Raw genomic sequence first — 27,700 nt, forward strand, 5'->3', positions numbered from 1 at the left:
TTTAACTCTTTCGTAAACAATTGAACATTGGTCATTTAACACTTTGGAGATAATCTCCAATGACCAAGCGTTCATTTAACTCTTTCGTAAACAATTAAATTTTTTTTAACTGTTTGAATTTAAAGAAATAATAATTGAGCTAAGCTATAAAAGTATTTTCACCTTTAAATTTCAAAATCATCAATTTATTCATAATACCAAGTTGGGCAAGGTCGGACCTCATCATAAAAAATACTAATATTATGTTCACGTATTCAGCACTAATATATATCAATTGATTTTAAAAAGAAAATTAAGTTTTTTTTTTTTGTAATTTCAAAACAGATTTAGAAAACTTTTGCTACTGATGACATGCATTCTTTTTGCGAAAGAGTCTTTAATGTTTCCTTGTTCTTATTCTTGGACCCATATTTCCTGCTGAACTTCAATCTTTTGTTCGGAGAAAGGAACTTCTTATAAATCGGTTACTAGCCTCTCCCGTCACTCCCCAAGGAGGACACAACTCTGATTTGTCAAGCCGATACACTTAGCCTATCACACATCGAGCGAGAGTCCAAAAGTATGTAATAATACAGTAAAACCTCGATAACTGCATATCCTTGGGACCGGAGAAAAATATTCATTAAGCGAGATTATTTATTTATCGATAAATGAATAAATTATTCGTTTGTCGATAAATCAATATTTATTATTTTATAGATAATTTTCCATACTTAACATGAAATTTGAACATATTGAATTGACAGTTATTCGACTTTATAACTATTTTAATAGCATAGTATATATTTGAGGCAGTTTTTTTATGATCAATCTGTATCTGGTAGATTTATATATTAACATTTTGGCGAGATATTTGAAACTGTGTTAACTGTAGAATAAATATTTTAAATATAATTGGCGTTTGAAAAATAAATAACGAGTAAAAACAATCAACTATATATGAATTTTTTCAGAAGAAATGACTTCTAGTCGATTGATTGAAAGGTTTTGGTGTGTATATATATATATATATATATATATATTTGGCCTAATGCTTCCACAACCCCCTCAACTCATCGAATGTCCTATTTACCCCCTTAACTCCATAAAAGTGGTATTTCTCACCCCCTCAACTTGCTCATTTATCCCCCCAACTCATAGAATGTCTATTTACCCCCTTAACTCCATAAAAGTGATATTTTTCACCCCCTTACAATCCGTTATCGAAGCCTAAATTGATAACTTTTTTTAAACGTTAAACCTATATTTATGCTATTTTGTAAGTGAAACCTAAATTGATACTTCCTCAAAAATCATAGGCCTATTTTGGTACATTATCCCTGCATATAATGTATTTAACTTGTTTATATTAATGTTCTTGTTATTTGTATTTTTTGTTCGTTCTTTCTCTTTTCAACTTTTTTTTACTACTATAAAGGGATAATAAATACCATTTTTATAGAGTTAAGAGGGTAAATATGATCATAAGTGGTGAGAAATACCACTTTTATGGAGTTAAGGGGGTAAATAGGATATTCGATGAGTTGAGAATGGGTAAAATGATAAATTTGGACAAGTTAAGGAGGTGAGAAATACCATTTTTATGGAGTTAATGGGGTTAAAAGGACATTCGATGAGTTAAGGAGGCTGGAGAAGCATTAAGCCATATATATTTATTGTATGTAATTCGATAATTATTAATTTATATTTTCATTTGGCCCTTAAGGATTTAAATATTTTTATTACTTAATGCATTTAGCGATGTTATTACTTTAGTCTATTGGCCCAAGTCGGGACCGAAAGAATTTATTATATAAACGAGGTTATTACTTTATCGAATATTCATTTATCGAGGTTTAACTGTAATTACAATTACATTTAACAACATATATAACTCAGTCATATACAAGTCATCCCACATCGATTGAAGATATATACACGGTCTCATTTATGTATTATAAATAAACAAGTGCTTGCATCTTTATTTGATTGAATATGGGGTTAGTTCCAACTCCATCAGTGTGAGAGCCGCTAAATCCGACCTTGGAAATATTAAACAGTTAAAATTAAATAACCTTAACACCTAAGGAATTATTCAATAAACCCAATTCAATGTTTTTTTGTGTTGTAATAGTATTAACTTGTTTGGGTCTTATATCGTCTTTTCAGATTATATATAATTTTGTTATGCTTTATATGATAACTTTTTAAAATATAAAAAGTTATGGTACTGTTTTTAAATATTTAATGTCAAAAAATCCGTTAAGTCTGCCAATATCATGTTAGAAAGTCATGTATTGTGTATATAACAAATCTAGGAGGTTCGAATCAAATTTGCAAGTAATAATTATAATTTATTATCTTTATTAATAAAGTGGTGTAAAAACACGAGAGAATATAATGATTTTAAATATTTATATCGTTTTCAGGTTAACATATCAATCCTAACCAAAAAATTTACATGTTAGTTTTGTGTCAATTTAAAAAATGACATATTACCTAATAAAGTAAACTCAAATACAAAAAATTTGTGTCATGTAACTGGATCGTGTGTACTTTTGTCACCTCTAATCGTAATACATCGGTTGTCTTTATTAGATATGGATATTTCTGCTGTAATTTAGGAATATAATTGATTTGTAATTATCATGTTCACACATATATCTTGTGTATATATATCACATTATCAATGAATGGAAATGCAAGGATTCTACCTTTATCATGGTATCATGAGCCTAATTTCTTTCCTAAAAACTCTCTCCTAAAATTTCTCTCCCTAATCCCACCCAAATCTCTTCTTTCTCTCTTCCTCATTCTGCTGTTCTTCATCCCTAAAAACTCTACTGCCACCATGCCAAACAATGAACAAAACAATGGTGCCGCCGCCGCACCAACTCATCCGGCCCTCTCCATTATCAACATTACCTCCTTTATTCGTGATCCTCTCGAATCCGGCAAAGGCCTCTATACCACTTGTATTTGGTTTTGGTCCAAAACTTCTAACTTCAATTCTAATCTTTTGCTCAAAAGAGCCTCAAAACCAAACCGAGCCGACCGAACCAACCCGAGTTTCAAGACAAGTTTTAATTTGCTTGAGGTCGGGTCGAGTTTCGAGACAGGTTGTAATCTGATTGAGGTCACCTTCTTAGGCATGAGCTCAGTTTGTTTTCTTAACAAGCTCGAACCAAACTATCGAACTCAAATTGTTGTTCAAACTCGGCTCAAATAACAATTTATATTCAAGCTCATCTCGAATAACAAATTGCTTATTATTCACAAGCCGCATTTAAATTAAAATTATTCATAAGCAAGATCTGTTCAAATAACAACTTGCTTATTATAGCTCATTTTCTCAACTCAAATTTAAAAGCTCAGCTCAATTCAAGACTTTGAAAACTATAGTTCGCCCCGATATATTAACCCATAAAAACCAAAGTGAACCAGTAAGCCGGAATCAAATCAGTAAACTGGATTAACAATCAGTTATCTATTAATTTTTAAAAAAAAATACTTTAAATTCTACAAGGACTTTTGTAGGGCAGTCAGTACTACTAACCATGCCGGATTTGAACTCATCTTCACTCTCTAATTTATATAGACTCTCTATTTTTCCTATTGTGTCCGATGTGGAATAGTGAAAATAAGAAAAGCCCTGTAGAAAGAACTCATGAAAACGCGAAAATAAAAAAAAACACGAAAACGGGAAAAATTATGGAAAACACGAAAACTTGAAAAAATATGGAAAACGGGAAAACGTGAAAAAACACAAAAACGTGAAAGCTGTTAAAAATACGAAAATGTATTATTGGGGGAAACACAAAAACGTGTTTTTAACGAAAATGTATTATTGGGGGAAACACAAAAACGTTAAAAACACGAAAACATGAATACACAAAAAGTGAAAAAAGGGAACACACGAAAATGCAATGAAATGGTAAGAACACGAAAACGTGAAAAACACAAAAAAAAAATATGAAAAAAATATTAATGTTAAAAACATGAAAAATCAGTTACCGGCTTCTCCCGTCTCTCCCCGAATTCCTGCTGAACTTCAATTTTTGTTCGGAGAAAGGCACTTCTTATAAATTAGTTACCGGCCTCTCCCGTCTCTCCCCAAGGAGGAGACCTAACCCGGGTTTGTCGAGCTGGTACACTTAGCCCACATCAAGCGAGAGTCCAAAAGTATGTAACAAATAATTACAATTACATTTAACAACATATATAACTCAGTTATATATAAGTCATCCCACATCGGTTGAAGATATATATAGACTATCTCATTTATGTATTATAAATAAACAGCTACTTGCATCTTTATTTGATTGAATCTGGTACTAGTTCCAACTCGATCTGTGTGAAAGCCGTTGAATCGGACCTTGGAAATGCTAAACGGTTAAAATTAAATAAACTTAGCATCCAATGATTTATTTCGGTAACATGGCTCTTATGCGGTGGAAATCCACTCGAGTTGTTGAGTTGGCCCCTACAATAAAGTTATAAATTTTTAAGGAATTAATTATATTAACTGTTATTATAATCTTTACAATAATAAATATTTTGAATTGTCATATTCCAATTATTAGTTCAATAAATTTCTTCAAAGACATCTACTAGAACTTTGTCACTTTCAGATTCATCTTAGTAGTAAACCTAATTCAAAAAAAATTTGTGTTAACTTGTTTCGCTTAGTGTCAATTTTATGTCGTCTTTTCGAATTATATGTAATTTTGTTGTGCTTTATATGATAATGGTACTATTTTTAAATATTTAATATCATTTTTAAATTAGTATGTTAACACAAACTATAAAAAAATCCGCTAAGTCCAACATCATGTTAGAAACTCAGGTATTGTGTATATAACAATTTAGGAGGTTCAAATCAAATTTGCAAGTAATAATTATAATTTATTATCTTTATTAATAAAGTGACGTAAAAACATGAGAGAATATAATAATTTAAAATATTCGTATCGTTTTCGGGTTAGCATATCAATCCTAACCCAAAAATTTACGTGTTAGTTTCGTGTCAATCTAAAAAATGACATATTACCTGATTAAAAAAAATGACGCATTACCTAATAAGCTAAATTCAAATACAAAAATTGTGCCATGTAATTGGATCGTGTGTACATCATTAAATGCTTGTATATATTTAGTTTATTTCTGTATTTATATTTCAATCAATATACTTTCAGGGAAATTATTCAATACATTCTTAACCTAACATTTACTATCCCAACAATAAGATCAGTTCTTCGATCCATTTGGACTTTTTTCCCTTCTTATAATTTTGATCAAAAACTGAAAATTCTCTCCCCAAAATCACAAATCCGAACAACAATAATTGTAATTATAAAAATAATTGATGCGAGACAACCCGAGAACCCTGGAAATGGATGAGTACTAGTCGGAAACATTAAAATTTACGTTTTTTTTTATAAAAAAAACCATGAAATCATACATATTTTTTATGACGATTTTGCATTTTTGGTCACAAAAAATTAATTTATGCTTCGGCAGATGAATCTCCCGCCTGGCCAAGCCAGATGGGAGATTCATCCGCCTAGACATAAAACATGCGGATTCTCTCAAAAAAAAAAAAATGTTTTGAATTTTTTTTATGAAAATGGTAAAATTGTTCAAATGGAGACGACGATAAGTAATTTGGAGGCAGTAAATAACAACACCCATTTTTAAATGCTTTCAATTCACCGATTCAATGTTGGCCAAAAATCTTTATTATTCTCTCTCTTTGCAACTGAGCTTTAGGGCTCTAAACAGACTGAAGACCGAACCAAACCGAGTTTCGAGACGAGTTTTAATCTTTTTGAGGTCACCTGCTTAGGTATCGGCTCGGTTCGTTTTCTTAACGAGCTTACGAGCTTGAACCAAGCTATCAAGCTCAAATTGTTGTTCAAATTCGGCTCAAATAACAAATTATATTCAAACTCATCTCGAATAACAACTTGCTTATTACTCACAAGCCGCATTTAAATTGAAATTATTCATAAGCAAGATCTGCTCAAATAACAACTTGCTTATTATAGCTCATTTTCTCAACTCAAATTTACAAGCTCAGCTCAATTCAAGACTTTGAAAAATATAGTTTGGCCTGATATATTAACCCATAAAAACCAAAGTGAACCAGTAAACCGGAATCAAATCAGTAAACCGGATTAACAATCAGTTATCTATTAATTTAAAAAAAAAAAATACTTTAAATTCTACAAGGACTTTTGTAGGGCAGTCAGTACTACTAACCATGCCGGATTTGAACTCATCTTCACTCTCTAATTTATATAGACTCTCTATTTTTCTTATTGTGTCCGATGTGGGATAGTGAGAATAAGAAAAGCACTGTAGAAAGAACTCATGAAAACGCGAAAATAAAAAAAAAATACGAAAACGCGAAAAATTATGGAAAACACGAAAACATAAAAAACATTATAAACACGAAAACTTGAAAAAATATGGAAAACAGGAAAATGTGAAAAAACACAAAAACGTGAAAGCTGTTAAAAACACGAAAATGTATTATTGGGGGAAACATGAAAACGTTAAAAACACGAAAATGTAAGAACACAAAAAGTGAAAAAATGGGAAAACACGAAAATATAAGGAAATGTTAAGAACACGAAAACGAAATATGAAAAAAAAAAATAATGTTAATAACATGAAAAATGTGTTTTTAACATTTTTTCACGTTTTCGTGTTTTTTGGCTTTCACATTTCACATTTTCTTGTTTGTTGTGTTGGTTCACGTTTTCATATTTTTCGCTTTTTTGTCATGTTTTCATGTTTTTTTTTGTCTTCCATTTTTTCACATTTTAGCTGTTTTCACGTTTTTATGCTTTTCATTTTTTCCGTCTTTTCGCGTTTTCCACGTTTTTGTTCTTTTTATTTTTTTCCGTTCTTTTGCGTTTTCACATTTTCCTATTTTTTGTATTTTGTCACTTTTTCGTGTTATTCACACTTTTGTTTTTTTTTTTTTGCATTTTCTCACATTTCCGTGTTTATTTTTTGTTTTTGCATTTTCGTGTTTCCATTTTTTTCACGTTTTTGTATTTTTCGTATTTTGTCACATTTTTTTCGTGTTTTCACGTTTTTCGTTTTTTGTGTTTCCGCATTTTTGGATTTTTCAAGTTTTTATATTTTTCGCATTTTACAACCTTTTCATGTTATTCACGTTTTTTCATTTTTTTTGCATTCTTCATGTTTTCGTGTTTTTCATTTTCTCATGTTATAATGTTAAATGTGAATTAAGAATATAATTTTCATATGATTTTTTAACAACAGTTGAACCTCGATTCAACCTCTAACCCAGTTTTTTTACCAATCCGGTTTTAACAATCATGGTAATAACAGAATACAATATGCAGCACGATAATATGATTAATGACTGAGGAGACAATTTCATTAATCATATATGAAATTATACCAGTTTTTACAGATAAAATTGTTCTCGCCTACGAATAGGGAATTCTGTACATTATCCCATAATAGTTAAATTTAGTTCCTCCTCAATAATTTAATTATTAGTTCCTTCTCTAAAACTGAATCATCAATCAAAATTTCAATGCTTTCCACTCCCAATTAGAATTTCACACCAAGAATCCCACATTGCAATTTAATTTCATCATGAATTGCAGTGTATCCCACATCGGTTGAAGACTCACACATTGTCTAATTTATGTATTATAAATAAACGCCTCTTTGTTTCACATATTGTCCAACGGCTGAAGGCTCATCACATGTCAAAAAAAAAAAAAAAATCAGCTACAAATAATTAAGAAATTTGAAAGTTAAGAAGGCCACTCCCACATCGAAATATGCTTGCTTAAGTTATTTGCTAGGTCAGGGGAACAGGGGCACAAGAGGTATTTTCCATCTTGGTTCTGTCCCGTTTACAACCCTAAAGACGAAAAGATCAGCTCTTAACAGGTTATGAATACCCATAGAACAACTAGACAAGAAATGAAAATCAACAAGATAACTGGAAGCCAAATATGCTTAGAAGAGCCTCAAAAACATGCTGCTAAATTTTTTTAAATCCTATATATTTTACAAATATCGTTTCATGATTTTCGGTTTCAGTTTCCGTTTCCATGTAACATAATCCCAGACCTATTCAGGCAAAGCATACAGGTAATTTTGTGGCTTCTAAAAACATTATATGAGGATAAGTTCCGAATATAATGAAGTTGTAAACATTATATGAGGAAAGAACACTCTATGTAAAATTACCTCTTAAAAAACGTTGGCATAAAGTGAAAGGGCAACTGGAGCATTGTAAATTCCAGCACATCCACAAGGGCATTCTTTTCTCATCCTTCCATGAGGAGTACTATCACTCCCAAGAAAAAACCTTCTGTTGCCACAAGTCACAGCTAAAGCAATTGCTTCTCCTACACGAGACATAACGTAAAATGCAACACTATAAAATTGGTAAGCTAATTAATGCCATAAGTTACAGTGGAAAATCCTTTATTTTTTTTGTAGGAAAGAAGCATCTTTAAACCCCTAGTTTTTTCAATTTTTATTGATTGAGCCTCTTATCAATCAATTATAATTGCCATTAAGCCTGTTTGTCAAACTACTTAGCTGTAAACATCTAATTAAATTAAAAGAGCTGAGATCAAAACATCCCAATTTTAACTTGGAATCCTAAAAAACAATTTATAACTTCTAGATTTGAGCCTAGGTGCACCTCTAGCAAGGTGCTAGGCTGAAAAAGGCGCACTCAAACGCGAGCTCTTGAACAAACCACGCCTTTTGAACATACAAAGGGATGTGAAAGAACTTAACAAAAGGAGTGGAGGACAAAATCATTATGTCTTTTTTAACACAGATAGAAAGCAACTGCAGTGAAGGCTGCAATAAACAGTTGCTTATACCTGAAAACTATGTTGCACGGAAACGGAAACGGATACGGAAACTGAAACTGAAACGGAAACGATACTGGGAAACGTAATTTCTGAAAAACATAGGAAACAGAAACGTGGGGGAAACGTGAAATATTAAAAATATAGGGGCATATTTATAAATATTAAAAATATAATAATACATTAAATAAACAAGATTGAAGAATAAGATGAAGAAAGTTCAAGCTCAACAAGTAATTATCTCCTAAATACAAAGTTTCAATTTTTCTAATCTTAGATTAAACAGGAACTCCAAAATAGAAACTTTGAGTTTCTAGAATTTTAATCGAAATAGGTGGGGAACACCATTTAAAAATTGAGAAACACGATTCATATTTTTGGTAATTACGGAAACGTGTCCGGAAACGTTTCGTATCAGTTTCTGAGAGTTTCGGTTTCCCACATCTACCGGAAAGGGGGAAACGCTTGTCATGAAGAGTTCCCGTGCATTATAGCCTGAAAATAAACAATTCTCATTACAGATGCAAACAAACCTCCTTTTTATCTTCAACAGGTTTCAGGATCTACTGAGGCATTTTTACAAACACATAGCAAGCAATAAATGAAAAAGGACAGGAAACTTACAGTGATAAACCATTCTTCACGAAAGGAATGAACCTAACACATCTGAACTGAATCGTGAAGATTCCACAGATCATAAACTATATACCAACTTTACATCAAATTGAAGGATCTGCTATAGGCCTTCTCTAATAGCAGTCTGCCTATCAAATATCGCTTGAAACCTACATTCATCAAGCACAACCCATAAGCACAAACACAAACATAATCCTATAATGGAAAGGGGATAACGGATACCCTCATTGGCCTATATTCTGATGTACATATTAAGGTGTACGGAATCTAACTCATAACATTTTGCTTCATCGTAAGTTTTAAATCGGAAGGAGCGACCAAGTAGAGCAACAAAAAGAAGGCATCCCACATCGGTAGAATTTAACTTAATGTTTCAGGCCTGTATAACAACAAAAAGAAGGCATCCCACATCGGTAGAATTTTACACCAAGAATCCCACATCCCACATCGGTTAAAGGCTCACATAGGGTCCAATTTGTGTATTATAAATAAACAACTATTTGTTGTTTTCTGATTTAAATTTGGGGCTAACTCCATCAGTTCGGCCTGTGTTAGAGCTGCTGAAACGGACCTTGGAAATACTAAACGGTTAATAAATAACCTTAGTTGTCAAGGATTTTTTAGTTCAGTAACGTGGCTCTAACGCGGTGGAAATCCACTCGAACTGTTGAGATGGCCCCTCCAATAGAGTTGTAAAATTTTAAGGATTTAATTCCGTTTTTGAATCTTTACAATAATTAATTTTTTTTTGAATTGTCCAATTGGAAACTTACAGTGATAAACCATTCTTCATGAAAGGAATGAATCTAACACATCTGAACTGAATTGTTAATTCTCTAATGTCCGACTTTGTCCTATAGCACAAACCCAATTAAGATTCCACGGATCATAAACTATATACAGGCTTTACATCAAATTAGAATTACAACTTCATTAGAAGGGAAGAACTCACTTGACACCGAGACTGTTTTGCAGCGAATTGAAGGATCTGCTATAGGCCTTCACTTGAAACCTACATTCATCAAGCACAACCCATAAGCACAAACACAGACATTATCCTATAATGAAAAGGGGATAACGGATACCCTTGTTGGCCTATATTTTTAGCTTTTATTGTGGTCATTGTGATGTATATATATTAAGGTGTACTGAATCTAACTCATAAGCCTAAATCTGAAGGAGAGACCAAGTAGAGCAACCTAAGGCTGGCTGGCTGGACACAATGTTTCAAGCCTAAATCTCAGCACAAAGAAGGCATCCCACATCCGTGAACAATTGGATACCATCTATTTTGTGTCTTATAAATAAACCTACTTGGTTTTTCTAATATCATTAAATCTGGGGCTTCCTCCACCTCGGCCTGTGTGAGAGTTGACGGACTGGACCTTGGAAATGCTAAACAGTTGAGTAATCAACCTCAGCAGCTAAGGATTTAGTTCAGTGTTTTAGCTCTTACGCGGTGGATATCCACTCCGGGTGTTGAGTTGGCCCCTACAATTGAGTTAAAATTTCAAGGAATTTTAAGGTTTCAAGTTCAATGAATTTGTACATTGTAACATGGATAAATTACCTCTTCACAGAGTAACCAAGTAGATTCAGATCCAGATGATTAAGGAATTAAAACTCTATTCTAGTTCTTCCATATCCTAGGTTAGAAGCGTAATAAGCCTGAAGGTAAAGCTGAAGGATAAAATAGTTAATTTCGGAACTGCAATTGAATGAACAAAATAAAAATAAAGTCTAGACCACAATAAGAAGGCTATGTTACCAAAAATTACTCAGAAACAGCAAAATTGCTCCAAAAACCTTGGAATTTGAGGTCTCCTTGCATAATAAAATCCCTTGAGAATTTCAACACTCTCGTAGTTGGTCCGTCTCTTTCTCATCTCCTAACTAAACATCCACAAAAAACGATCCAAATTTTCTGCTGAATTCAATTTGAAAACCTCCAAAGCTTTTGTAGAGTTTGATTAGGTGATCTTCCCTCCTCAAAACCGGAAATCAAGCTCCTTGAACCCGAAAAAGGATAAACTAAGAAGTCCATAAATAAGTTTCCCAGCTGAAATAAGATTCATTAAAAATTAATGGATTTTTGTATATTTGAACTTTAATGTTATAAAATGTAAAATTCACTTTTATATCAAGAAATGAAATTTAAGAATCATAATATTAATAGCGCTATAATTGAGAGTGCTTTACCAGTTGAAATGGTCAAAATTAGGAGGAAAACCATGGTTGCCAGTGAAGTGTTTGTCCAGCAGACATTGGAATGATATCTCCAAATGAGAATGAGAAAGACTCAGGCACCTTCCAGGGAGTCTTGGTTTCTTGGAAGTCCATAGAAGTCTGGTCCATTGAAGCTTGTAAATGCCTCTAGGTTATCAAGTGCACCAGCCTAAAAAGACACAATAAGATTGCATCAAGTTCAATGGAGGCAGCATATTTAACGATCGGGAGTCTCAGAATGCTTTTTCCATATTCCGGGTAAATCTTAGTTATAAATTAAAGACATGAATAATGCAACATGACAATTAGAAATCACATCTCCAGCATCAACTGACCTAACAAATATATCCCCTCCAAGTTGACCATAAAAGCCGTCCCCCCCATCCCCCCTTCCCTCCGAACTTTGAAACAGCTGATTAATCCCTCAAACTTGTTTAAAGTGAACTATTAGCCTCATGAACCTGCTTAAAGTATGTTCACTTAGGACTTACGGGAGTTAATAATCTCATTTCAAGCAAAGGAAAATCCTAATGACAGGCCGTTGATAACTATGCACAGAAGAGCCAAAAACACCAAAGGAAAATCCTAATGACTATTGAGGGGAAGAACATGAACAAACAAGGGGATTTGAAATTCAACAAAAGGCAGATTGCGTTTGACATGATAATAACGGAATTGGTGAAATGATTAAAGTAAATCAATGTCTTATAATGAACTTCAACAAAACTTGAAAATTCAAGATAGAATTACAAACAAAAATTCAAAACCCAAAACAGAAATACAGATTTGTAATTACCGAAATGAAATCAATCCTTGAGTTGAGATTTGATTTGATTTTATTTCAGTTTTCTGTATGCAATTTTGTTACGAATAATGTACCTGCAATTTTGTGAGAAGAATTTTGTGAGAAGAAGAGTGAGCTTCTGTTGATATAGCTGCGATTTTGTGAGAGAGTAGTGTGAGCTTCAGTTGATGGCACGTGCAGCACACACGCACGTGCTGCCGATTAGGGTATACATAGTATCTATGAAAATTAGAATTTAATTAAATTGTATTATAATTTATGAATGAATTGAGTTTAATAAAGTTAGTAAAATACAGCTTTGGAAAATTATATGATTTGATTTGGTTGACTTTTGAATTTTTAAAATGTGTAGATAAACTGATTAGGTTGGCTTTGTCTTTTTTTTTTGGTTACAACTGAAAACAAGAGCGAAAAACACCGAACGAAAAGCTAAACGAAAGGAAATGAAGCTACATTACGTAGCAACCAGACGAGGGAGAGCGACTCCTTGGAAATCATCTCTGAGAAGCGGAGCAATCTCAGGAGGAGCATCAACCAACACAGTGACTCCAACATTCTGATCTGCTGTTTTGTTAGCTAGGAAATCCGCACATCTATTCCCTTCACGATACACATGGGCCACTTTATATTGATCAATCTTAGTAAGAAGTTGTTGAACCGACCATATAAGACCACGAGCCAGATGGTGAGGAGGGCAACTATTCTTGATGAAGGAAATAGCTTCCGCACAATCTGACTCTATTTCTAGCTTACTGGCCCCGACAGCAATCGCCACCTGCAGCCCAGATGGTGAGGAGGGCAACTATTCTTGATGAAGGAAATAGCTTCCGCACAATCTGACTCTATTTCTAGCTTACTGGCCCCGACAGCAATCGCCACCTGCAGCCCAGTGATCAAACCCCAAAGCTCCGCCTCAAAGGAATTCCGGAACCAATATTATGAAGGAAGCCTCGAACCCAATTGCCATCTGAATCTCTGATCAAGCCACCAGCCGAGACAACATTTGCCTCCCCACGTCGGGACCTGTCCGTATTGAGCTTCCAGAAGCCCGCCGGGGGCCTCCTCTAGTGGAGCCATCTCTCTGTTTTTTGAAGCGGATGCTTATTCCCTTGCAGGAGCTGCCAGCAGCTGTTGTTTTCCGAGATCTTTCTGGAGATGACCTCACCCATGTTCGACGGGCAGGAAGTCTTCCTGAAAAATCTCCGCATTCCTCCAGCCCCAAATTGTGGATGTCGTGATTAAGAACACCTTGGGCCAGTGCTCAAATCCGAAGGACGTATCCAGGAGATTAAAACACTCTTCAAACCAATTATCGTTGTTGATGTGCATAAACTCCACCCAGAAATGCCGAGGGATAATTTCCTTCCAACTTACCTGACTGTTGACGCAGTCTCTAAGCGCATGACACACAAATTCAACATCCGCCTCGCATCTGGGACAGCTAGTCACCTCCGACAAATGTCTCCTATTCCTTTCTTGGTTAGTAAGCAAACGTCCGTGCAAACCAAGCCAGCCAAAGGTTTTATACTTCTGCGGTGTCTTCAGCTTCCAAAGGCGGGTAAAGGCCTTATTACTATGCATCGGGGAATCCTCCTATATGAGGAATTCATAGGCGGACTTGCAGGTAAAAACTCCATTCGCAGCTGTCCTCCATCTTGGCATGTCTCGAATACCAAAGTCCCTCACAACTAGTATAGCATGGAACCTTAAAAGAATAGACTCCTCAAAATAGTGATTCAATAAATCCCAGTGCCAGCCATGTTGGTCATCAAGCATATCAGCCACCTTGAACCCTTGAATTGCATTATCTACAGGATGGATAACTTCTTCCCTGAGCTTCAGGTCGTCCAGCCATCTGTCATCCCAGAAAGAAGCACTCCAACCGTCACCAATACTCCAAGAGAGGTCTGAACTGAAGTCATAAAAAATAGAGTGGATACTCTTCCATAGATGGGACCGATTCCTTGCAATCCGTTGGTCTCCTCCAAACAAAACATCCTTCTTGTATTTAGATGCAAGGACTTGAACCTAGTAAGCATTCGGTTCTTTCCAAATTTTCCACAACAATTTCATCAAGAATATTTTATTAGTATCCGAGGCCTTGCGGATACCAGCCCCTCCGTCCTTCTTAGGTCTGCAGACCTTGTCCCACGGTAGGAGATGAATGCGTTGATTACCAACAGATTTTCCCCAGATGAAGCTGCGGTTCAGCTTGTCTAATTTCTCGAGCATGCTGGCCGGTAAACGGTTTGTTTGCATCACATGGTTGGGGGCTGCTGCCGTCACATAATTTACCAGCGTGATCCTACCCGCAAGAGATAGAGTTTGGGCTTTCCACGCACTAAGCCGAGATTGCACTCTATTAATTGTATCAGCAAAGTTGGTAGTATTCACCCTCTCATGCAACAGCGGCACCCCGAGATATTTCCCCAGGCATTTAGTGAGGGGAATCTGACAAGATCAGCTAAGCTCACGAGCATACGCATCCGAGACATTTTTAGAAACACAGAGCTTAGACTTGTTGAGATTTAATTTTTGGCCCGAGTAGGAACAAAACGTCTCCATGACCACCATAAAATTGGACAGGTGTTCAATTTCTGCCTCCAAGAACACGAGAAGATCATCCGCAAAGAAAAAGTGACTAATTGGCGGACCATTAATATTCAGTTTTATAGGTTGAATCTTCTGCTGGACGACTATATCCCTGATTAAGTGATCAAGCCTCTCCATACACAGAACGAACAAATATGGGGAAATCGGATCACCCTGACGGATCCCTCGCGAAGGAAAGAAGCTATCAGACGCCTCCCCGTTAATAAGCACTTGCATAGAACTTGACGTGAGACAATTCCTGATAATCCGTCTCCAGCAATTTGGAACTCCAGCAATGGAGAGGGTTTCAATAATAAAATCTCATTTCAATCTGTCAAAGGCTTTCTCCATATCAATCTTGATAGCAATGAACCCGTTCAGACCTAGGTTGGCTTTGTCTTTAGATAATAAAAGCGACCGAATAGAGTCCCAAAAATTAGGGGCTCATATGATAATTTTTTATTAATATATAATTAATATTTTATAGAATAGTTATAAAAAAATTAAAAGCATGTTGAAATAAATTTTAATTAGTGTATGTAGTTTAATTTTATTTAGGGTATATTTATTTTTAATTCTAAATAAAAAAAATCATATTAAAATCATTGAGCTTTCACTTTTTGTCAAATTTGTTCAGACTAGAACTATAATTTTGGTTTTTCTAATAACGAGGATTGATTAGTTTACAAACTATAAAAATGACCGTTAACGACATTAAAATGGAAAATTCTAAGAATTACAATTGTTTAGTACCATAATTACCATGAAACAAAAAAATTTATTTTCCAAAATCATTTGCTTTCTTTTTCTAAACATTCGTTTTCCCTCTTCTCACCAAGAAAATACCTAAATAATTTCAAAATTTTAAAAGTTGAAAAATTAAAGTTGATTACAATTTCAATTTTGAAGTTATCAACACTCATTTTAATTCTAAGATCTTTATTTTTAGTAAAGCGTAAACACCTAGATGATTTCAAATTTTTTAATTTTGAGGTTGTTGACCCTCATTTTAATTTTAAAATCTTTAGTTTTAGTACAACGAAAACTTCTGTCATCTCCTAAGCGCTCTTTTATCATGACAATTTTTTTTCCACGTACCAAGATTAAAATGAGAAACCTCCGGGAATATATATATATATATATATATATGAGATTGTATAGATGTGATAAGATTTATAATTTGCTTTTAATCCATGCTTGTTGTTGTGTAGAACATTGGCAACCTTTCCAATCTTAGTTTCCTGTGAACTTCAAAGATGAGAATTCATGACTACCAAAATATTTTCCACCCCAAAACAATTCTCAAGAACAATAGAGAGAGAGAAATCAACATTATTAGAAACCAAGAGCAAAATAGAATAAACAAACAAAAGAAAAACTACCATAATGCTAATTAGGCTTCTACGACGAGAATCTCACATCGCAATATATTCCACTTTTTTGCTCTTTGAAACCGAATCTTCAATCATCAAAATTCTTTCTTTTTCATCTCTATACTTTGTGCGATTTTAATTAGGCTTCTACAACGAGAATCCACATCGCAATATATTCTCATAATCAGTAGTATATTTTCCCACATCGGTGGTAGGATAACATAGTGTCTAATTGATGTAGTATATGTTAAAAAGAAATTAGGGTAACAGAAAACAAATCGCAAATTGAACAGAGAACGAACTGTGCCGTGGCGGAGGCCACTGCCTTGAAAGCGATTTCAGCAGACCGAAGTGCAATATGAAATTTCGGTCGCTCCCCAATTCGAACTTGTGCACTCAAAGTCGAAGATGATGGAACAGCAAGAGTGTTTTAATTGCCCAGAAAGTTTGATTGGAAAAGATTAAAAGAAAAATATATATACAAAGCTGGAAAACTTCTTGTATTTATAAGCTTCAGAAATAAGAACTTGCTAAAACTCATTTAACACAATTTAAAGACTTATAAAGTCCAACTATATATATACCCACTCAATTTGTAAATTTCCCATGTGGGATAGGAAAAGTGCTAAAGTCCCTAAAGACAAATATACCCCCACAATTCAAAGCCATTTTCTTCAACAACAAAGCCATTTTTTCTAACAATATAAATTAACAAGTATCTCAGTATCTCCTTATACTGGCAGTGCTCCAGCTTGGCCTCCTTAGAAAAATGGGGTAAATTTCACCAATGGTGTACAACCTTTGCCCCATTTCACACTTTGGTGTACAACCTTCGTTTTGTCACACTAAAATATATAACCTTATGGGTGACCTCCCACTATGGTATACAGCAGGTAAAAATGACCGGTCAACGCTTGGTCAAAGCGCCACCTCAGCAGTTTTCATTTAATTCATTAATAAAGATGGATCCACCTAATGTGCAATGACCAAAATACGCTTTATGGATTTCCTTCCTAAATACTACTCTCTTTCTCCTTCATTTATTTCCTGTAAATAGTTTCTCTCTCTAACTCCTTTCTCTCTCTCATTTATTTCCAAACAAAAGAAAAAGATATACATTCAGCCTCCCGCCCCTTGGTAGTTGCTTCCTCCTAATTTTTTTAGTTCATTGGATTCAATTGATTATATTGTATCTGATTATGCTTATGATTATCATTGAATGTTGAGCAGGTAGGATGCAAATTATACAAGAAGAAGAAAAGAGAAGATTGGTTAACTTCGCTGCTGAATTGCAAATTCTTTGATTCCTATATTATTCATCAATAGTTGAGAAAAAAATGAGAAGAATGTATTTTGTATGGACTGCAATCTCGAGTTTTGCAGACATTGCGTAAAGTCTCATTTTCTTTACGGGAAACTTCAGATCTGCAAATATGTTTATCAGGATGTTGTTTGTCTCCAGGATATTCAGAAACATCTCGAGTGTTCTAAAATCAGGTTTCTTTCCAAATCAAATATCTCTATTCCTATGATTCCATTGATGTGAATCGGTTTTAATTAATTGAAATTTTATATCTGATATGGAATTGCAGACATACAAGATCAATGGAGAAAAGGCAGTGCACTTGAATCCACGGCCTCAATCTAAGGATTCAAAACCATCGACCAAAGTGATTGATTTCTCAATTGAAGAGTTCCAAAAAAAATCATGGGAAGAAAATTTCAATCAAGAAAGACAGTCGAGTGAGAACAAATCGACGCTTTCTTTGAGTGATTAATGAGAGAGAAAGAAGAGTTAGAGAGAGAAAAGGAAAAGCTAGAGAGAGAAATTATTTAGAGGAAATATGTGAAGGAGAGAAAATAGTATTTAGGAAGGAAACCCATAAAGGGTATTTTGATCATTGCACATTAGGTGGGTCCATCTTTATTAATGAATTAAATGAAAACTGCTGAGGTGGCGCGTTGACCAAGCGTTGACCGGTCATTTTTACCTGCTGTATACCATAGTGGGAGGTCACCCATAAGGTCGTACATTTTAATGTGACAAAACGAAGATTGTACACCAAAGTGTGAAATGGGGTAAAAGTTGTACACCATTGATGAAATTTACCCGAGAAAAATGCTATACGGTTAACTTATAACTTTAGCAACGAAGGACTAAATCCTTGGAAATATATGAGACTCTTTCAGAATAATAAGAAGTTAAAATAAGATTTTTTTTTTAAGGGACAAAATAATAAGAAGTTACGGATAGAGTAATAAGAAAACAAATGCTTTTTGGTGAAATTAAAATAATAAAAAATGAATGAAAATACTCTTTCACGGATCATTAAAATAATAATAGAAAAAAGAATGAAAATATTTTTTCACTTATCATGAAAATACTCTTTCATAAAAAAAAATGAAAATACTCTTTCACTTGCATCAAGCCCAGCTTTCGTCACGCGTGGAAGGGACGCTAAGGAGGATTCCGAGATAAACCAGCTGACCGATAGGAGGTGGAGGAGACCGTGATCAGACTTCGTCAAATGCAACGTGGATGGGGCGCTCTTCAGGGACCCAGACGAGGGAGGTACCGGTGCGATTGCACGAGATGGTTCAGGCACTTTCATATGCTACAACAGTAGTTCGCATCCCGAAATGTTTATGCCTCAATTGATAAAAGCGCTAGCTCTACGGGACAGTCTGATACGCGCAATCACAAACCAGTGGGAGAAGATAGAGTTCGAGTCAGACGGGATAAATGTACACTACAAGAAAGTTGACTTTTTATGGGAAAAATAGTAGGGAAATATGTTTCCCCACTAAAAATAATAAATCTGTGGGGGTTTATAAATGCCCCATGAAAGTTTACATATTTGTAGCGAGTTTAGAACTTCGCCACAAAGTTTAAAATATTTGTGGGAAAATTCAAATTTCACCACTGAAAATATAATACATTAATAGGAAGAATTGAAATTCTCCATAAAATTATAAAATATTAATGGGGAGTTTATAAATTCCCAATTAAAAATATTTATCTTAATTAATATCTTTTTTAAGTGTTTACTCAGTTACTATTATAAATTTAAACTAGTTAGTAAACATTATTATTATTATATTAAAAATTATGTAGATAAAAAATTAAAAAATAAATATTTCACTGTAATTTTTTTTAAACTTATAATTAATTTTGTTATATATATATCATATTAATTTATAGAATTATTTACAATTTTAATTTTATTAATAAATTCAAGTTTTAAGAAATATTTAATTTAATTAATTAATTAACAATATAAATATATAATTTAATTTAATTTTTTGTGTGAATATCTACTTATTATTGTTTTCTATAAAAGTATATATATATATATATATATATATTACTTCAATTCCGTTAGACTAGGTCCGTATTTCAATTAAAAAAATATATTTTTTTCCCATAAATATTTGCTTTTTTTGCTTTTTTAACAAACAAACAAAAACAATGGGGTATAATTTGAATGTGAATAAGTTCATTTGACTATAATGCCGGAGATTTTTTTTTTTATTTTACTTGATAATTAACTAAGGAAAACTATACCACGCGATGCATTTAATAAAAAAATAGAAAAAATGTACTTAATTTTATAGTTAAAAACAATATTAATGAAAAAGTAGCTAAACCATATTTACCAATTACACAATGCTAGTTCTTTTACCCTTTTTAACATGTTTTAAAAGTAAAATATAATTTAATGTTTAGTGTAATATAAAAATAAAATTTAAAAAATTAATAATTTAATATTTACACCCCAAATATTGAAGTAAGGAAGATGTTGAAATTGAAAACCTTATTCCCCCCATTATCCGCTTGTTTTCTAATTTTCCCATTTTCATTTCCCGCTCCCCTTTCTACCTCCCCCCTTTCTACTTGCCCTATTAGTGGGGGAAATGTTATTAGCAATATCAGTGGGGAAATGTTTCCCATAAAAAATATTATTATTTATAGCGAAATGCAAATCCCCACATAACAATATGATGATTAGTGGAGAAGTTTTTCCCCACAAAATTGTGTTCATACCGTTACAAAGTAGGCAAATTTGTAAATATTAGTGGGGATAATTTTCGCCATAAAAAGTGGGTCTAGTGTGGCGATGACCGGAATCGCCACAGAAAACAATGTCTTTTTGTGGCGAACTTTAATTTCGCCACAATTTTATCTCTACTGTGACAAACGCAATTTTCGCCAAAATTATCTTTAACGTCGGTCTAACAGTGGCGATCATGTGACGAATTTTTTTTCGCCACAAAATGCCTTAAGTGGCAAATTTTGGACTTTCTGTGGGGAAAATTTTCCCCACAAAAAAGCTGTTTTCTTGTAGTAAATGCTATAAAACATCAGTCAAACGACTTATTTGATTTTGGTACTGTCATTCAAGACTGTAGATTTTTACTGTTAAACAACTGGGATTTCTCGGTGTCTTATGTTCCTAGATTAGCGAATAGGACTGATCACTTAATTGCTAGGCATTCCCATTCCAATACTAATTTATTTTCTTCAAATGTAAAGCCATTTTGGCTAACATCATTTCTTGAAAAACATATTCATTCCTGTTCGTTTTAATGAAATGCTTCAATTTGTTATGAAAAAAAAAAAGTATAAGCGTATTTAAATCTTATCTCTCTTCTCTTGTGATTAATATTAGTAAATAAGCAAACATAATGAATACATGTCATCCTACATTGGAATGGAAATTTAAAGTGAAAAGTAAACTATAAATAAGCAAGCAATTGGCGGTGATTACACTGTACTCACCTTTGGAATATTCAAATTCTATAGGGTGATTTTTACCCTTTTTTTCCCTTTGGCTGTAAAGTTTAAAATTATTTTAAGACGCAAAATGATTACTGGCAGGACCACTAGTTTCCGGTCTGACCCCGATTTCATCCGATTTGTTGCAAATGCAATAAACCAATTTAATTCCGATTTTGATTTTTACCTATTTGTCGCAGATGCAACAAACCAATTTAATTCAGACTTTGAGACTTTGATTTTTACCTATTTGTCGCAGATGCAACAAACCAATTTAATTCGGACTTCGATTTTTACCTTGGCAATGTAAATTCCAAAACCTTATTACCTATTCAAAATCCTTCAAAAACCTTGGCATAAACTGGAGCATTGTAAATTCCAGCACATCCACAAGATTAGATAAACGTTATTAGTACCGCGGGAAGTACAAAAACAAAACTTATGATTTCAAACATTGATATGGTTGAAAAGTTTGCAAACAATGATCTAAGGTTTCCTCTAAGGAAGATCACCAGTCTACTACATAGATCATAGCATTATATAATCCGCGTCACAGTACTGTAGTCATAAATGCAGTCCTTTGCTTCTTGATTTATTGACTGCAAGCACAGAACAGAATCCTGATATCTGATGACAAATCATACCTCAAAAAAGAAATCTGATGGCAAATCCTGATATCAATGCAGCAGGGTGTTTTGGTCTCTTGTGCAGCTGGTAACAGTGGACCAAGACCATCCACTTTAGGAAATGGAGCACCATGGATGTTGACTGTTGTTGCAGGAAGCATAGATCGAGACTTTCCAGGATATGCTTTACTTGGTAATAAACAACGATCGAGGGGTGTCACACTGTACTCTGTACAATGGACCTGGAATGGGGAATAAGCCAGTGGGTTTGGTATATGCTAATACTATTTTCAGCAATTTTTGCAAATACTCAAGTATTATCGATCGAACAATGGTGCAGGGCAAAGTGGTTGGCTGCTTGGTCTGGGGCAGCCCCGCACCATTGCTGGATCGAGAATACTTGGTTGGGTATTAACAAAAATTGCTTCAAATAGTATTAGCATATACCAAACCACTGGCTTATTCCCCATTCCAGGTCCATTGTATAGTGTGACACCCCTCAATCGTTGTTTATTACCAAGTAAAGCATATCCTGGAAAGTCTCGATCTATGCTTCCTGCAGCAACAGTCAACATCCATGGTGCTCCATTTCCTAGAGTGGATGGTCTTGGTCCACTGTTACCTTCCAAGGGGTTTCAGTTAGTTCGATCTTTGATTCGTTTCTTGGAAGTCCATAGAAGTCTGGTCCGTTGAAGCTTGTAAATGCCTCTAGCTTATCAAGTGCATCAGCCTAAAAATACATAACAATATTGCATCAAGTTCAATGGAATTGAAGGGAGCATATTTGAGGGAAAAACATACTGAGCTTCAATCTATGATCCCACATTGGTGGTAGATAAACATATTGTCTATTTTATGTAGTATAAATTAACAACTAACTCCTTATAAATAAGTATAGGGGTTGCTCCAGCTTGGCCTCCTTGGAAAAATGCTATACGGTTAACTTATAACCTCAGCAACCAAGGACTAAATCCTTGGGCAACCAAGGATTTAGGTTGGTATGTGGCTATCACTCGGTTGAAATACACTCTCGAGCTGGAGCTGGTCCCTTCAAAATAGTTCAATCTCTACAACAGCCTTCAAGCAAAAGTAAGGCTTTTTTCCAAACCCATGGACATAGGCAACACCTTCATAGGCATTTTTACAAACACATAGCAAGCAATAAATGAAAATGGACAGGAAACTTAAAGTGATAAACCATTCTTCACGAAAGGAATGAACCTAACACATCTGAACTTCTAATGTCCAGCTTTGTCCTATAGCACAAACCCAATTAAGATTCCACAGATCATAAACCATATACCGACTTTACATCAAATTAGAATTACAACTTCATTAGAAGGGAAGAACAAGAACTCACTTGACACCGAGATTGTTTTGCAGCGAATTGAAGGATCTGCTATAGGCCTTCTCTAATAGCAGTCTGCCTATCAAATATCGCTTGAAACCTACATTCATCAAGCACAACCCATAAGCACAAACACAGACATAATCCTATAATGAAAAGGGGATAACATATTGTGGTCATTGTGATGTATATATATTAAGGTGTAATGAATCTAACTCATCGTAAGTTTTAAATCTGAAGGAGAGACCAAGTAGAGCAACTTAAGGCTGCTGGCTGGAGACAATGTTTCACGCCTATATAACAACAAAAAGAAGGCATCCCACATCGGTAGAATTTCACACCAAGAATCCCACATCGCAATTTAACTTCATCGTGAATTGCTATCCTACATCGGTTAAAGGCTCACATACGGTTTGTGTATTATAAATAAACGTCTAATTGTTGCTTTCTGATTTAAATTTGGGGCTAACTCTATCAGTTCGGCCTGTGTTAGAGCTGCTGAAACGGACCTTGGAAATACTAAACGGTTAATAAATAACCTTAGTTGTCAAGGATTTTTCAGTTCAGTAACGTGGCTCTAACGCGGTGGAAATCCACTCCAACTGTGAGATGGCCCCTACAATAGGGTTGTAAAATTTTAAGGATTTAATTCCATTTTTGAGAAAAAAAAGCTCTGTAAATAATTTTGAAGAATCCACTCTAACTGTTGAGATGGCCCCTACAATAATTATTATTTTTTTTTAAATTGTTGAACTGAATATTAGTTGAATGAATTTGTACATTGTAAAATATGGATGAATCAAAAACATGCTGCTAAACATATCAGCATGGAAAAGAAACGATGAGGAAGAAACGAAAGGAGGAAATGAGGGTCTCATGGGTGTGACAGCTAACAGTAAGGGATAAGGCTGAAAAGACGGGTGTTTGAAAAGACGTCCATATCCTTGGTTAGAAGCCTAAGGCTGAAGGTAAAGCTGAAGGATAAAATAGTCAATTCCGGAACTGCAATTGAATGAACAAAATAAAAATAAAAATAAAATTAGACCACACAATAAGAAGGCTATGTTACCATAAATTACTCAGAAACAGCACAATTGTTAACATCAACCATGGTTTTCTCTAAAATTGCTCCAAAAACTTTGGAATTTGAGGTCTCCTTACATGATAAAATCACTTGAGGATTTGAACTCTCTCATATTTTGGTCGGTCTCTTTCTCATCTCCTAAATAAACATCCATAAAAAACCATCCAAATTTTCTGCTGAATTCGATGGAAAACCTCCAAAGCTTTTGTAGAGTTTGATTAGGTGATCTTCCCTCCTCAAAACCGGAAATCAAGATCCTTGAACCCGAAAAAGGACGAACCAAAAAATAAAAAATACACAAAAATATTTCAACAAGTTCAATGGAGGCAGCACATTTAACTATCAGGGGAGCGGAATGCTTTTTTTCCATATTCAGGGTAGAACTTGCCTAAATTAAAGACATGAATAATGTAACATGACAAACACTGGAACAATTAGAAATCACATCTCCAGCATCAATTTGAAACAGCTGATTATCTCCTTAAAGTATGTGCACTTCAATTTGTCCAAATCTCTGCTTGCTCAGCTACGTAGGACTTAGGGGAGTTAATAGTGTCACTTCAAAGCAACTTCAAGGGGATAATCAGTCGTTTTCAAAACTAGAGGGTTATTATACTTTTTTAGACAAGTTTGAGGGCTAGGGATGTATTAGGGCACTTCTCAAACGGTCAATCTAAGTATTTGCAGTACCAGAAGATTATGCATTGTTGGAGGACAATGTGCTTGATGAGACGTGTATATCTGATGCACACGGCAAAGATTATCAACAACAAATTTTGATGAATTTGACCAAATACAATAAAATACATGGAACAGCACACATTAGTGATGGTAAATATACATGTATTGGAAAGCACTATGAACCCAATGTATGTTTCTTTTCTTTGGAACAATATCAAAACAAGTTCTTTGAGACATAGTAGAAGTCGATTGCATATTATTGCGGTCACCAGTCACTACATAATTGCTAACAAGCAGCTTACTAGTTCTACTTCTACATACAAAATTTCCATGCAATAGAGACGCATATATTGATTTATCATTCTGAAATCCATTATGGCACAATAAAAAATCATTCTATCCAGCTACAAACCATGTCGTTATCAAACAATAAAAGAGATTCGTTAATTAGTATTTTCAGCAGGGCAATAAATTCAAAATTTGATTAAAAGAAGCTACCATCAATTGCAATATTCAATCCCAACTAAATCGAGTATATATAGATTCTAACTGAAACTATGAGGAAAGTAGAAGATCAAACAGAAATACGTCTAGCAACGATAAAAATAGAAAACACATACCAGATCTGAGAGCTGCTCTGACACATGTCCCAACTCATTCTGTACACATCAACAAGAAATTTAATATCCCATGAAACAATTCAAAAAAAGTATAGCAAAAATGAAAAATGAAAACCAAAATTAAACATTAACCTTGAACTGTTGAATCAATCTCTCGATCTGTAACGCCATGGGGTTTAGGAGGCTATCAAAGTTATTGTTGTCGACATTGAACTGGCCTTTAACTAATGCGACTATTCTGGCCTTGAAATGAGCTTGAGCTTGAGCTTGAGCTCCAGCTTGGAAGAAGAAGAAGAAGAAGAGGAAGAGGAAGAGGAAGAGCTAGCTAATGAGATCTGGTTAACTCGTTTCAGATAGTCGAAGAAGGCGTAATACATCATCTAACTATTGAACTCGTTCAAAAAGCTCAAGTGATCCCTAAGCTTTTACAGTATTCCAATAGCTCCCTCAATTTATATAAAATGTTCAGTTAGCTCTCTAAACTTGCATAAAATGTAATGAATTGATCACTCGATTGCAAAAAAAAAAAAAAAAATTAAATGCGGAGGATGTATTACATAGTTAAGAAAATAGATTAAAAAAGAATTTATTACTTGTTCAACTATAAAACTTATCTTTTTTAATATTAGAACCTCTGATATTGGTCGTGATATAACCACTACTATCCACGTACTCCATTATCGTCCTAGATAATTGTACCCACGTTCAGCACGATCTTTTACCGATAGCTCACAAGTAACTTCCTCCTTTATTCCTATAAATAGGTTGAAAGCTGAAAAGGAAGGGGTTGGCTTTGAGAGAGAAAATAATACTATATTTTACGGTATCTGACTTGAGCATCGGAGCGTTTTTGGGAAGACCGCTTCTCACACTATAACAGGTTAATCCTCAAGGAAGATCAATCTTCATCCAGGGACGTTCAACCTTCATCTAGAGACGTTCAACCTTCATCCAAGAGGTTCGATCCTCAAGGAACGTCGACCGTCATCATCCTGATTGGAAGGACCGCCTTCCTTCAGAAGTTCAACATTGATCTCACATTATACAAATTTATTGTTTAGTTCAGGCTACAACAATTGGCGACGTTGGTGGGAAAAGATCAAAAAGTCATTCATTCAACATTATCTACTTTTCGTAATAAAAAAGATACCTCCCAAGAAATCTCAAGTTCCACCTTCTCAAGCATCCCATATTCTGAACGAACACTATGCACATCCAACCAACGAAGAAGAACGTGTTGAAAACGTTGAAGACCAACACGGGCCGTCAAGAACAAATCCACCTACCGTTCCTTGACGGATTATGAAGAGTTGAAGAAATTTTTTGAAGAAAACAATAATCAACTCCAAGAATTAATGCTTTTTGTCCAAGAAGAAATGCGAGACAAAGAGTTTCGAAACAAGGAAAAACATCCTGAGGTCGAGTCACCACACGATGAAATCTCAGAACCACGTGAAGGAGAAAAGCGTAAGGGAAACAACCTAAAGATTCATGGAGTTGTGGAAAGTTCTTGCAAAGAAAATTTGAAAGCACATGAGAAAGCCGAAGAAGAATCCATGTTCAACGCTAAAGAGACAACAGCCCTTAAGAGAATGATCGAAAGGGTGCTAGAATAAAAGAAGTTGGTTCCGAGCAATGACGAACAAACGGCAAGGAAAATTCCTTTTTCGGGAGAGATCATGAATAAACCTCTCCCTCAAAAATTCAAGATGCCCCAACTCGCCACTTATTCCGGAAAGGGTGATCCCTACGATCATATGCAGAGTTATGAAGCGGTAATGCTATTACACAGATGGGAAGATGCCATAATGTGTCGAGCTTTCTCCCTCCCTCTATCAGATCATGCTCGCGCGTGGTTCAATAGCTTAAAGGAAAGCTCCATCTCTAACTTTGATCAATTGAGAAGATAATTCATAAAAGCATTCATCATCAACACCAGAAGGAAGAAGGATGCGACGTATCTCCTCACAATAAAGCAACATGAAAAGCAAAGTTTGAAGGACTACATAGAAAGGTTTCGCGTTGCAACTCTGGAGATTCAAGATCTCCAAGTTGGAATGGCAGTTGCAGG

General features: G+C 34.5%; 1 protein-coding gene across 15 annotated transcripts; it reads right to left on the reverse strand.

The window, feature by feature from the left end:
- Positions 1–4,078: 4,078 nt before the first annotated feature.
- Positions 4,079–12,647, reverse strand: LOC136228626 (origin of replication complex subunit 6-like). 15 transcript variants are annotated; one of them, XR_010688773.1, is made up of 10 exons: positions 12,520–12,647; positions 11,697–11,892; positions 11,266–11,556; positions 11,068–11,177; positions 10,883–10,988; positions 10,450–10,509; positions 10,271–10,351; positions 9,486–9,646; positions 8,224–8,384; positions 6,953–7,715 (listed from the first exon to the last, which is right to left on the reverse strand). XR_010688773.1 is itself a non-coding variant. In XM_066017064.1 (8 exons), exons 3-6 carry the CDS (start codon positions 11,381–11,383, stop codon positions 9,598–9,600), a joined length of 270 nt encoding a protein of 89 aa, XP_065873136.1. In that variant the 5' UTR covers positions 11,384–11,556; positions 11,697–11,892; positions 12,520–12,647; the 3' UTR covers positions 4,079–4,462; positions 8,224–8,384; positions 9,486–9,597. The 15 variants fall into 15 exon arrangements, 4 of the variants coding, with proteins under 4 accessions (XP_065873136.1, XP_065873134.1, XP_065873135.1 ...); XR_010688772.1 differs by having other exon boundaries at positions 10,812–10,988; XR_010688775.1 differs by lacking the exon at positions 10,883–10,988.
- Between the last annotated feature and the right edge of the window lie 15,053 nt (positions 12,648–27,700).

Source organism: Euphorbia lathyris, chromosome 5 (assembly GCF_963576675.1).
Source record: "Euphorbia lathyris chromosome 5, ddEupLath1.1, whole genome shotgun sequence".
Classification (NCBI taxonomy): Eukaryota; Viridiplantae; Streptophyta; class Magnoliopsida; order Malpighiales; family Euphorbiaceae; genus Euphorbia; species Euphorbia lathyris.

What these genes read in the sequence shown, in the direction of transcription:
- LOC136228626 (XM_066017064.1), bottom strand. Translation starts at nt 11,383, where the DNA reads ATGAGAAAGAGACGGACCAACTACGAGAGTGTTGAAATTCTCAAGGGA. An exon ending in CAAAACAGTCTCGGTGTCAA is followed by an intron (nt 10,352 to 10,449) that starts GTGAGTTCTTCC and finishes TTTGTGCTATAG; the next exon opens with GACAAAGTCGGACATTAGAG. An exon ending in ATGAAGAATGGTTTATCACT is followed by an intron (nt 9,647 to 10,270) that starts GTAAGTTTCCAA and finishes TGATGAATGTAG; the next exon opens with GTTTCAAGCGATATTTGATA.